This window comes from Colobus angolensis, unplaced genomic scaffold, assembly GCF_000951035.1.
Source record: "Colobus angolensis palliatus isolate OR3802 unplaced genomic scaffold, Cang.pa_1.0 Scaffold37, whole genome shotgun sequence".
In the NCBI taxonomy this organism is placed as follows: domain Eukaryota; kingdom Metazoa; phylum Chordata; class Mammalia; order Primates; family Cercopithecidae; genus Colobus; species Colobus angolensis.
In genome coordinates this window covers 917,853-931,771 of record NW_012117043.1, presented here as the reverse complement: position 1 = coordinate 931,771, position 13,919 = coordinate 917,853, and the positions used below count along the sequence as shown (strand labels likewise).

Here is a 13,919-nt window from a genome sequence, read left to right as displayed (position 1 = left end):
AAGAATAAAATTTCTTTTTTCTCGCGAGCGGAGGTGGATAGTAGAGGTGGTTAGTCACTTGGCTGTGTGGGATAATGGAGAAGGCTCAAGTGGTTCTGCTCCTTCTCTTTTTCCCACCTTGCGTGGTAACTGCCAGAGAGCTGATCCTCACAGGAATTCTGCAGCCTAATACAATTGGCTTCATCTTCACCTTTATTCACTCTGGGCATTTGGGTGATAACTCCTGCATGTCCTTACTGTCTTGGAAAAATTTATGAAAATATGCACGCATTAGCTCTCCCTTTCTCTTTTTTCTTGTAAGTTAGTATTTATTTTATTCCTCAACTGTCTCTTAGAGGGGTTGAGAAGAGATAAACTAATGTGTTCAATCTGCCATTTTTAACTGTTTCTAGCATGCATTTTTTTCTAGTGAAAGTATTATAAATGTTGATTAGATGCTTTATAGTACTATTAGTGCTGTTCCTCAGGTATATTGGTATGGGTTAAATAGGTTTCTGTGGCCGACCTGAAAACCTAACTGTATCTATGATTTTCCCCTAGAACTAGAGGTATAATCAAGCCTTTCTGAATTGATTATCTGGAGGAATTTTAACAGACTTAGAGCAAAAACATTTTATCTCTCTCTCTGTTTTCCAAATCACATAGAAAATTACTGCAAATACTGTATCATCATTGTTGAAATAAAAGGCTCTAATAATTATATCAGAAACTTGAATTTTAGTAGAAAGGTTTATTTGTAAAGTTAAAGCTATACAAATTAAAATCAGAAAATTGAATTCTTCAGCCAATATCCTCAAATCTTTTTAGCAACTTTTTTGAAACCAATTTTATAATTAAATTTAAACCCAGTGATAATGGTAGCTGTGGGAAACAGTAATATTTGTTTAACTGTATTTTTTGTTGTTGTTGCTTTCTTTTTCTTACCATGGACACAACAGAATCTTCTGAAATACTGGACTGAATAAACTAGACCTAGCTAGGTAGACCAATAAAACAATCTTCCAAGTCATGAATGAGTAAAAATAGTCATACAGAGTGCTTGTGTGTGAAAATGCAGCTCAGACTATATATAGTACACAAAGTGCTTGAAAGTAAATGCTGCACCAACTTGGTGTTGGAATTACAGAGACCACTGCAAGTGTTATAGATCCACTGCAGTTGTGAGCTCCAATTTCCAGCCTTCGGCAAGGGCATATTCTTCCCGAGGATCACCCTGTTGTGCTGGGGCAGCCTTCCATGAGCACTTCCTCCCCAGTGACCCTGACTGCCCAGTCTCAAGGGATCTGAGAAAATTAGGAAAACCAGGAATGATTGTTGTAATCTTTTGTGTGGCTGGAACAAGGTAGGGGCAATGAAATGCAATTATTCCATTATTTTCCTTCCTTTTTATTTTTCTTTCTCTTTTATTTCTTTTTATAATTATTATTAACCACTCCCTCTCACTTCCCCTACTCCTTGCTTCTGACAGAATATTGACTAGGAACCAGAAGCCCATTTCTGCTTAGCCTTAAGGGCAGCTGTTTACACAGCAGCAGTGTTACATAGCTTTACTGTGTCGTATGCCTGTGTAACACTGGATTTGGATCTTGTATTTAGCTGCCAGAAGTGACTGTGATGAAGTAGGAGAGGTAAACTGATAGATTGGCTGCCAGAAAGATGTTGGGAATCAATCAGATAAACAGGGTAGAGAAATAGCTTGCTGTTTTCTAGTGATAATAAAACCAGTGGCTTCTGGTCCCTGCATTCTTAAACATAATTGCTGTGGTAATAATGTCCAAAATAAGCAAATGAAAAAACATCACGGGAGGTTTTCTAATTGCAATTGAGATATCCTTTTCCCTTTTGCAATAAAGATTCATCTTTTGGAAGTGAATATTTTTATAAATTTGTTTTACTTCTTACAGTGCCTACTTACATAAACATATGAAATTAGAAAGAGACCTGCTTTCAGAGGGATTTATTTCTGTTTCTTCATCCTCCCACAGGCTTCAGCTATTTGATTTGGTGAAATATCTCTATTGCCACCATGCCTCACCTACAAAATAATGGCTAATTTTTATGAAGAAACAAGTTTTAAGGTCAAACCTGGATTATTGACAGATGATTAGCAGAACTAGTTTATCTTAGCGTCTTCACTTAAATTTCTCTCAGAAGATTTTTGGAATTTTAATCTCTGTTTCTCTTTCTCTGCATATAGTACTTGTAGTTCTATTATCGTAATTTAGGGTTTTTCTCCTTTAGTGTTTAACTTTTAAAACCATTGCTTGTCTTCACCCAGGACTTTTAAGATTCAGTGAAGATTCAAAGTCTGTACGAAAGGTACAGATGTAGATTTCAACTGGGTGCAGTGGAGTCAGGATTAAAATGACAGTAGGAGAGTCATTTAGAATAACTCTCATGGAGTTAATTATATGGGATGAGATACCAATCTTCTGTGGTATATTTGCAGTATACAAATGACTTTCTTTAGGTTCCCTCTTGAAATTTTTTGGCTATGAATGTGTTGGTATCATGTGTGGCTAAATCACTTAATACCAAGCATGGTAGAGTAGCAGGTATGGGAAACAAGAGGATGATGCGCACACTTTTAATTACATACAGTAAAGGCTTTTTGCCTGAGGAAGACCTTTCTGACTGTTGGAGGTTATAGTTCAGAAGTTAACCTTGCACCATTATCCTATTGGTGAGGAGCTGATGCATTTCCCTTTTTGCCACATGGCCCTTCCCACCTGACCTTTTAAAGATTCTCCATTGATACCGATGGAGTGAACAAAGCTAATCATAAAAACAATGAAGGGAATGTTGCACACTCATTGATGTATTTGAAATGAACTGCAGTACAATAAGTCTTCCAAATGGACTTCTGTTCTCAGCTACTGCTAGAGCCACCTTTTTAAAGATATATAACTATGAAAGGGTTAACGGGAATTCAGTAATGCTCTTGCGACTGTGTTGTCCCTTACTGATTGTAGTTTTAGAGCTGTCACTATGCCATTCAGAATTCCTTCTCTGCCCTTTTAAAACCAGTTGTACTGGAAGATGATAAATAAATTTGTTGCTTTCCTTTTTCCCCTAGCTCCTTCGAGAACTCATAGAACGGAAGACCAGCTCCTTGGATCCCAACGATCAGGTGGCCATGGGAAGGTAATCTAGATACAGCTTTCTGTTCATGCAAGCAGCCTATGTAATAGTTTCTCCCCTTGAGTCCTTTTAAGTCTACCTGCAAAGCAATGATTTGTCCTATAATTATTGAAGTTAAGCAAGATAACAAAAGCTAGAAAGAAAACGTGACTAATTGTTTACCCTACATTGCCTAAAGTACAATTTGAAAAGAAATTATAAAACACCAATGTGTTTGTTTTTTAGAGTTTGTTTTCCCAAGTCTTTCTGATGCTCTTTGCTCCCTGGTTTGCGTTGTGATTGTATCCATATCAGTCTGTTGACCAGTGGATACAAAGCAGCCACCCAAATGTGAGCTCTCAGCTGTCGGAACATGGCACTGCACACAACAGGTTCCTTGCTTAGTCGAATCTGCTTTATTAGAGTCTGCCCTAATTTAGACCTCCACCCCTTCAGTAAAAGCTTCAGCACAATTAGAAATGGTACGTGGCAGCATTACCTAGATGTCAGGGCAGAATGTAAAGTAGTGAAGGAAGGCTCTTGTGTGTATGCTTCATCCTGTGGTTGGAAAATAAAAAGGGCATTTAGAGTGCTACCTAATGAATAGTGTACATTTAAATAGCCATGAGCCATAATTTGCAAAAGCATGAAACGAAACAAAAGCTGCAAGTGCCAGAATGGGATTCTAGGCAGAGCAGCCTTTCGAGAAAGCAATGAAAAATTTGTGTTGATAAAATAATTTTATTTGAGTAAAATATTATTTGAATTTTAGGGTAGGATGTTGTTGATGTTTCGTTTATCTCTGGAATGTTATAGAGAGCTGTTCACTATAAATTTAATGTGATAGAGCAAATTGCATTTAAGTGGTGATTATATTGTACATTTATCTGACTTTACAATAAAATAGATTATGGTAATTAAGATTATATTAAGATTACAGTAATTGGATTTCCCTAGATTTTTTTTTTTTCTGGTGTTGAGTTTTCGTTGTATAAATCAGGTAAGATGACTAGCTGCTGCTGCTGTTTCTCCTTCTTTTTCTTTTTTTCACTTTAGTTCATATGAGCAATTTATGAAGATTTTCTTAGCCTAGTATCCCTTATTGAAAAATTAATTCCTTCATATCTAAAATGACTGCAGAATATGTGAATCTTGTTTGGATTCTGATCCAAAGAAGCCAACTGTAAAATTGAGACATTCCAGGAAATGTGAAGACTGACTGAATATTTGATAATAAAGAATTATTGTTGACTTTTTTTTTTAGATGTGGTAATGGTATTGAGATTATATTGAGGGGAGAAGAGTCCTTATATCTCCTCTTGTATAGTAACACGTACTGAAGTATTTATAGATGAAATGAAAATTAACAATTTAAAACAAATAAAATTAATTTAAAACAATTGAAAACTAGTATCAGGATCAGTAGTGGATAATTATTTAAAAATTAGCAAAAATTGGAAAGCACAAGAAAAAGCACTGAAGGATTACCAAAGGGAGAGTTAGATTTTAAAAATTCATGCATTCAAACCAACCAGCAGTTGCAACATTAGTAATAGAACATGCTGCATAGCTAAAACATTACAAGAAAACTCAAGCAGCTATACTAAATTTGATGGGTTTGCCTGCAGACTGGTAGATTTAGTGCTTGTCACAGCAACTCCAAATACTAAGGAGCATTGTTAACCAAATTTGCTGTAGAATTTCCCAGCTGCCATTTGTTGTTTTACCATTACACAAATCCTGTTCAATTGATTAGTCAGTTTGGCCCCAAACTAGCTTAAGGAACTTGATATAGGTTGATGATTTCTTTCTGCAGATTGTTAGAATAATTCCAGTTTGTCAGTATGTATAACTATTTCTGTTAGTGATGATGCATAATATTGCTTATGAATTTTCCAGGCAGTGGCTTGCAATCCAGAAGTTACGAAGTAAAATCCACAAAAAAGTAGATAGGAAAGCCAGCAAAGGCAGGAAACTTCGGTGAGTTCCTTTTCGGAAAAAATGTCAACATATATTGTATATGTATCTCTTCTCTTGCATTCTGGCTGTTATGTCATTTTTCTTTTTCTTCTGATGATTCTGTTTTTAAGGATCAGAAAAATAAACAATATTTGAAGGTTTTTACAACTCAGTTTTTCTTATTCTAAAATGGAAATACAGTTTCATTGACTTTTGTGCTACTGTTGTGAATGGATGAGTGAAATACTATATGCATTCCTTTGAAAGAGAAAAAATAAGAAAACAAAAGATAGTTGAAATTATATTAATTTTAACAATTAATTTCTATAGAATAATATAAAAATGTTATGGCCAGACGCAATGGCTCATGCCTGTAATCCTAGCACTTTGGGAGGCTGAGGTGGGCGAATCACTTGAGGTGGGAGATCCAGACCATCCTGGCCAATATGGTGTCTCTACTGAAAATACAAAAATTAGCTGGGTGTGGTGGTGGGCTTCTATAGTCCCAGCTACTTGGGAGGCTGAGGCAGGAGAATCACTTGAACCCAGGAGGCAGAGGTTGCAGTGAGCCAAGATCGTGCCACTGCGCTCCTGCCTGGGCTACAGAGTGAGACTCCATCTAAAAAAATAATAATAATAAAAATAAAAATGTTATTGTCTTATTGGTCCATTTTCATGAGCCATATGTGCACACAGTATGCTAAAAAGATATAAGTGAAGGACTACAGGGAATGTTAACAAAGTTTTTAAATGAGAGGAAAAATAAAATGTTTATGAGAAAATAGAGAAATTTCTGACTTTAGGAAATCCCTCCCCTGTGAGCTCTTTAAGGAGTTTTATAAGGGTACACATAAAAGAAGGAACAAAGTAGAAACTGACCTCGCTATACTGTTAGAGATGGTAACTGTCGTGTGTGTGTGTGTGTGTGTGTGAAACACAGTATCATCACACAAAGTCTCAGTGTCAAAGAAACTGCCTGTAATTCAGGTGCACACTGAGAGAAAATCTTAAACTTGTTTTAGGACAGTTTCAGGCAGGTAGTTAAACCCACATCCTTATTAGAACCTGCCTGTCATTAAGTTCCCTTTAGACAAATGTGGGTCTGATTTTTAAAGATCTTCGGAGAAGTAGATTTTCTCAGTTACTTTAATTAACTTGTTTTAGTATTTAACACAACTCATCAGGAAATGCTGATTTTTCTTTAACTTTGCAAAAGTACACAGTATCATCAACTTTGCAAAGTATCATCCTTTGATTTAGGGTCGCTTTTTTTAAATCTCAGGTTAAATTGTTAGAATTTGCTTACCTCTTTTTATATCTTGAAATTTCCAAATCTTCGTAGTTCTCTATGTTCATTTTTAGAGGTAAAGAGCATGGACTTAAGACCCAGACTGCCTGAGTTTGAATCCCGGCTTTGACATTGATTAGTAGCTACTTTGGGCAAGACCCTTTAACTCTGTGCTAGTTTCTTCATCTGTAAAATGGATATGATAATATACCAGCCTTGAAGGGTTGCTGTGAGGATTAAATGAATAGTATATGTATGGCTGTTAGAATAGCACCAGGTACATAGTAAGCACTATGTAAGTGTTTATTGCCATTACTACTGTCATTATTATTGCTACCAGTATTCCAAGGTTGGGTCAGTCTCTTTTCCTCGTGTTCATTTATTTGTTTACTGACACATCTTTTCTGTACCTGTCTCCCCCAAGCCCACTTCAAGGATTTAAAGAAGAATGTTACTAATAGTACTTCATAGGTGACTAGGCTGAATGATTATCTTATTCTTTATTTTGGGGATCAAATTTTTCTCCAGTAGTATACTTTTAAAATTGTAATTTTATGAGGACATAAATGTTCTCTAGAAGGAAGAGCTTAGGATTTCAAATCACAAGACTTGCGTTCAAATCCTGGCTCTGTCTGGTGCTATGATTTTGGTTGTTCTTTATTCTCTGGGCCTTACTTTTCTCATTTACTAAGTGGAGATAATAATCCCTGCTTTGGGGATTTGGTATGGGAATTAAATGAAATCATGTGCAAATATCTGGTACATAGATTTATTAGTTTGAAAGGAAGAAAACCAGGATTTTGTTTTAATAGCAACTGCTTTTTATATTAATGAATTCAACTAGCTTCATTAAACTGTTGATTACAGGTATGTGTCAGTGCAATTAGATACCTTTGCTTTTGCAGCATTTCGATAGCAGTGGAGATCCCCACATTCTCATCTATCCAGAGGCAGTAAAATCTTATTCTGGCAAGAGGCATTCTTTTTAAACAGGGTTAAACATGAAAATATTAAATAATAACTGGTTTTAGTGTCCTTCACCCTCTAAGAAGATGGTCATTAGGTGGTAGTTAAGACCCAGTCTGCCCTCCGGGAGCATACACATCATCTGTGGTATATGTGGAGGATTGTTTCCAGGACGCACAAACACTCCCACACCCCCACCCCTGCAGACACCAAAAATCTACAGTGTTCAAGTTCCTTATTTAAAATGGCATAGTATTTGCCTATAACCTACACGCATCCTCCCTATACTTTAAATCGTCTCTAGATTACTTATAATCCCTAATTCAATACAAATGCCATGTAAATAATTGTTACACTACACTGTTTAGGGAATAATAACAGGGAAAAAAATTGGGACATATTCAATATAGACACAATCATTTATGTCTTAAGTATTTTTGATCCATGGTTGATTAAATCTGTGGATGCTGAACCCACAGAATCAGAAAGCCAACTAGTCTGGAGAGGGTGGCAGACCCTAGCCGACTGAGGTACTGTGTGGGTGGTGTAGCAGTAGAAATAATCCTGTTCCACCCTTGAGGGATGCAGACTGCTCAGGAAGACTTGCACAAGAAGACATCCTCACTGAGCCTTGAGAGATTTGCCCAGTGAAAGGCAAAGAGAATGTGTGCAAAAAAGTTTGTAAGCTTGAGAGAGTGTGGGGCCCATTTTGGGAACTGTAATTAATTTGTTTTGGCAGAGACCTTTGTAGCAAACTGGGATTTGAACTAATTGGTCTGATTCCAGAGTTCTTCTAACCTCTGGCTGTTGAGTTGTTTCACTGGCAGGACCAACTGGCCTATACAGGCACCAAAAGTGAATATGAGAGAATGGTAGGAGATAAGGCTGCATGCATGGGTGAATGATAGATCATGGCCATGTTAAGAATTTTGGACTTTATTCTGTAGGCTGTAGTGAGTCATTGAAAGATTTTAGGCAAGGCCGGGCGCAGTGGCTCAAGCCTGTAATCCCAGCACTTTGGGAGGCTGAGACGGGTGGATCACAAGGTCAGGAGATCGAGACCATCCTGGTGAACACGGTGAAACCTCGTCTCTACTAAAAAAAATACAAAAAACGGCCAGGCGCGGTGGCTCAAGCCTGTAATCCCAGCACTTTGGGAGGCCGAGACGGGCGGATCACGAGGTCAGGAGATCGAGACCATCCTGGCTAACACGGTGAAACCCCGTCTCTACTAAAAATACAAAAAACTAGCCGGGTGAGGTGGCGGGCGCCTGTAGTCCCAGCTACTCCGGAGGCTGAGGCAGGAGAATGGCGTAAACCCGGGAGGCGGAGCTTGCAGTGAGCTGAGATCCGGCCACTGCACTCCAGCCTGGGAGACAGAGCCAGACTCCGTCTCAAAAAAAAAAAAAAGAAAGATTTTAGGCAGAGGAATATTGTTATCACATTCACATTTTAGAAAGATGATTGGCTGGGCGCAGTGGCTCACGCCTGTAATCCCAGCGTTTTGGGAGGCTGAGACAGGTGGATGGCTTGAGGTCAGGAATTTGAGACCAGCCTGGCCAACATGGTGAAACCTCGTCTCTACTAAAAATACAAAAATTAGCCAGGTGTGATAACATGTGCCTGCAGTCCCAGCTACTCCAGAGGCTGAGGCAGGAGAATCACTTGAACCCAGGAGGCAGAGGTTTCAGTGAGCAGAGATCATGCCACTGCACTCCAGCCTGAGTGACAGAGCAAGACCTCGTCTCAAAAAAAAAAAAAAGAGATAATTGTAGGAGATTTTCTATAAAGGACTGGAAAATTATGAGAGCGAGGCCTGGAAGGAATAGAAGATGACAGATTGAGAGACATTTATACAGGTGAGTAGTTCTTACTTAGGAGTGGCCACACATGAAGAGGTAAAGGAAAGTGAGAAGGTTGGAATGACTCCTAGGGTTTCAGGGAACTAGATAGGTCTTGGTAGTAATCATTGATATGTGTAAAAGAGGGGCTGCAAGGAGAACATCTTTTTTGTTGTTGTTTTTTGAGGGAGGGAGTAGATTCAGTTTCTGACCCTTCAGAAATCCAAGTTGAGAGATTTTTCAGTCGAGAGGAGGATGTAGGTATTTATTAGTTGATAGTTTGGCAACAGCTTAATTGCTGTTTCCCAGTGAGAGTACAGTGTGACAAGAATACAGAGTGACAAGAGTAGAATCCTGAAGAATGTCAACATACGTGAGATAGACAGGGTAAGAGGAGCTCGTAAAGAATGCTGAGGAACAGTGGCCGTTGAGGGAGGAGGGCAGGAGGAGGTTAGTGACAGCGGTGAATACAGGACAGTGTTTAGTAAGGGGTCAGGAGCGCCTGGTACGTCGGAGAAATCGCAAAGGGCAGCATCATTTCATTTGTGATCACATTTCTTCACGTGAAATGCCTTTCGTTACTGAAGAATTCCAGAAACCTCAAACTAAAACTTTCCATGCTTAAAAGGCCTCTAGAATTTCTGTGTCAACTTTTACTGTCTTGATTGATTTGTTTCACAAAAGCCTTTTGGAATCCAGTTGTAGACGGAATGAGAGAAATAGAAAACCACCACTAGGGAAACCCCACCCTAATAATTTTTGCAGACAAGGTCCACCCATAGATGCTAAAATCTATGGGCAAAAGTTTGAGGAGAAACTGTATTTATATGGTTTCTAAGTATCTCCCCTAAGATATTTGTCCATTGCAAAGAAACATAGTGGCTTTGCAATAATCTAGCAGATGCCACCTTAACCAAGTGTTCAAGATGAACAGCACCAGTAAAGAGACATATCCACACCCCCTCTGTCTTCAGTAGAAAGATAAAACATCATTTCTGTGGTATTCTTGCCAAAAAATGCCTAACCGTAATCTCATCATAAAACAGCATACAAATCCACATTGTGAGACACTCTACCAAATAACTGACCTGCACTCGTCAAGTGTCAAAATAATGAAAAAACAAAGACTGAGGGACTGTCACAGATTGCGGAAGACTAAGGAGACATCACAGCGAGGTGTAATGTGGGGTCTTAGAAGCCTAAAATTATTACAGAACAAAAAGATTTTAATATGAGTTCATGTGTGTTGAATTGGTTTTGGTTTTGTCATCTGTACTCACCTGGCTCATCTTGAGACCATAAATGTGAGGATGTGGTCAGAATCGGGGAGTAGTCTTTACTCAGCAATAGCATAGCAACTGGCATCTCCAGAAACCCCCGGTCAGGCACTGCTGAGCAATTTATATGCAGAGGCAGAAAGAGCACAAGCTCTGGAGCCAAACTTCCTAGGTTTGGAAGCTGACTTTTCCATTTCCCGGCCTTGAGACTTTGGACAAATTTCTTTACATCTCTGTGCTTCAATGTCCTCATCTGTAAAAGGAGTATAATCATAGAAGTGACATTTCATAGGGTTGTTATGCAGATTAAATGAGCTAATTCATGTGAAGTAACATTGCCAGCATTACATAGTTAGTAAGTAGCAAACTGGGATTTGAACTAATTGGTCTGATTCCAGAGCCTGCTCTTCTAATCTCTGGATATTGAGTTGTTTCACTGGCAGGACCAACCCTATACAGGCACCAGAATGATGCCTCGGCTACCTTAGCATCCTTTCCTAAGGGTTAGTTAAACCAAGTGGCCCTCCCAGGCTAGATGAGAATATTATAAACAACTTTCTAGGGTTAGACTTCAAGAACAGACAGTGTACGCCAGCTATCATCACTGATACTAGGGCCCAACACTGAGCAATTTTTGCTCCTGGTTTGTGATAGGGTTGTACGTGTAAGACTTCCAGAAATGTAGCAAAGATGAACATTACCTTCTAGAAACAGTTTAAATAATAACGCTTCATTAGTTCAAATGATACAGTCTGGTCAGACTTGCTAATTGGATGCTAGAAAATAACGTTTTTTTAAAAATATATTTTGGTTTTTGGAAATATAGTAATTATAATTATTGATTATCAGTATTCTAATTAGCATTATATATAAGTGGATTTAGTTATGATTTAATCAGAAATCATAATGTAAGTGGATCAAACTCCCGAGCCTTTAATAATATGATGTCTTACTGTGTTGGTCTGTTCTTCCACAACAAAATAATATTTATCTTTTCTTAGTATGGTTGGTAAAAGGTGATTTAATATTATAACATACACCCATTTTCAGTAGTATTGAGATTAGATGAATATGTTATGCTAAGTACAGATTACTAAACAGTCTTTAATCTGATTTCTTCCTAAAGCCTGTATTTCATCATGTAGTTAATAGTTATTAACTATATTGTATTAAATGTAAAGATATTCTACAGAGCAGTGCCATCTAATAAAAATATTAATATGTATTTTTATTATTTAATAATATTATTTAATATTATATATGCAATTTTAAATGTTCTAGTAGCCACATTGAAAAAGTAAAAAGTAAAAGGTGAACTTGATTTTAATAACAAATTTCATTTAACCCAATATATAAAAATATTATTTCAAAAATTTATTATTTTAAGAATTATTGATGACATATTATCTTTTTGTCCCAAGTCTTCAAAATCTGGTTTGTATCTTATACTTAATTACAGTACATCTCAATTCAGACTAGCCCCACTTCAAATGCACCGTAGCCATGTGTGGCTAGTAGCTACTGCATTGCATAACACAACTGTAGGATATAGTTCATAGTCTTGGTCTAGAAATTAAACCCATCTGTGGACACAGCCAAGAATAGTAATCATACTTTCAGATGGACACTGAAGTTTAGTGAGGCCTAAGGACATTAAAAGATATATTTAATTAACAGTATTTTTGCTTTATATTTAAATAAAAAGTTATATAAATATTTGTGCTCATACATTGACACAACTTTTGGGAGGGCATTTTAACTCAGTCAGGTTTACATATGCGTACCTTTCAACTCAGCAATTTCACATCTAAGGGTTATGTATTGGCCACGCTCAGTGGCTCATGCTTGTAATTACAGCACGTTGGGAGGCTGAGGTGGGAGGACCACTTGAGCTCAGGAATTTGAGACCAGCCTGGACAACATAGCAAGACCCTCTATCTACAAAAAAAAAAAAAAAAGGTTTAAAAATTAGCCAGGCATGGTGGCACACACTTCTAGTCTCAGCTTCTTGGTGGTGGTGGTGGGGGCTGGGAGGCAGAGGTTGGGGGATGGCTTGAGCCCGGAAGGTCAAGGCTATAGTGGGCCGTGATCGCACCACTGCACTCCAGCCTGAGCAACAAAGCAACACCCTATCTCAAAAAACAAAACAAAACATCACCAACAAAAGACAGAGGTCTTTTTTCATTTTATAAAAAGTGAAGAATTAGACTGGGTGTGGTGGCTCACGCCTGTAATCCCAGCACTTTTGGAGGCCAATGCAGGTGGATCACTTGAGTCCAAGAGTTCGAGACCAGCCTGGGCAACATGGTGAAACCCCATCTCTACTGAAAATACACATATTAGCTGGGCATGGTGGTACACTCATGTAGTCCCAGCCACTCAGGAGGCTGAGGTGGGAGGATGGGTTGAGCCTGCGAGTCAGACGTTGCAGTGAGCCGAGATAGCACCACTGCATTCCAGCCTGGGTGACAGTGAGTCCCTGTCTCAACGACAACAACAACAAAAAAGTGAAGAATTAGAAGCAGTGTATATGTTCAAAAATATGAAGATATGGTACTTCTGTTCCTACGGTTATAAGCAGCCATTTATAAATTGTTTATGGGACATTGCTTATAAGGCGAGGTGAGAAAAGAATTCATTCAATATTATATGAATATATATGTAAAAGGATCATTATGTGAAACAAACATAACAACAATTGTCTATAGGTAGAAGGATTTTGTGTGGGATTTGTTTTTGTTTTTTAGATAAGCTTATACTCTGTAGTGAGCCGTGATCACACCACTGCACTCCAGCCTGAGCTACAAAACCCAGACCTGAGGGCTCACTGCAGTCTCAACCTCCTAGGCTTAAGCAATCCTTCCACCTCAGCCTCCCGAGTAGTTGGGACTACAGGCACATGCCACCATGCCTGGCTAGTTTTCTTACTTTTTAATTTTACTTATTTTTTTTTTTTTGAGACAGAGTTGTGCTCTGTCGCCCAGGCTGGAGTGCAGCGGCCTGATCTCGGCTCATTGCAACCTCCACCTTCTGGGTTCAAGTGATTCTCCTCCCTCAGCCTCCCGAGTAGCTGGGATTACAGGCGCGCACCACCACGCCCGGCTAATTTTTGTATTCTTAGTAGAGACAGGATTTTGCTGTGTTGGCCAGGCTGGTCTTAAACTCCTGACCTCAGGTGATCCACCTGCTTCAGGCTCCTAAAGTTTTGGGATTATAGGCATGAGCCACTGCACCAAGCCAGTTTTTTTACTTCTTGGTTTTTATTTGTTTGTTTTATTTTTGAAACAAAATATATCTCTGTCACCCAGGCTGGAGTGCAGTGACGTGATCTTGGTTCTCTGCAACCTCCATCTCCTGGGTTCAAGAGATTCTCCTGCCTCAACCTCCCTATTTACTGGGATTACAGGCATGTGCCATCACACCCGGCTAATTTTTGTATTTTTAGTAGAGACGGGGTTTCAACATGTT

At 38.5% G+C, this 13,919-nt stretch overlaps 1 protein-coding gene across 1 annotated transcript in view; it reads left to right on the top strand.

Moving 5' to 3' along the window:
• AATF (apoptosis antagonizing transcription factor) overlaps positions 1–13,919 on the top strand; it is a 108,603-nt gene that overhangs the window by 71,793 nt on the left and 22,891 nt on the right. Inside the window, exons 9-10 of the mRNA XM_011953631.1 lie at positions 3,077–3,144; positions 5,020–5,100. Coding sequence (XP_011809021.1) covers positions 3,077–3,144; positions 5,020–5,100 — 149 coding nt within the window. The remainder of the gene's footprint in view (positions 1–3,076; positions 3,145–5,019; positions 5,101–13,919) is intronic.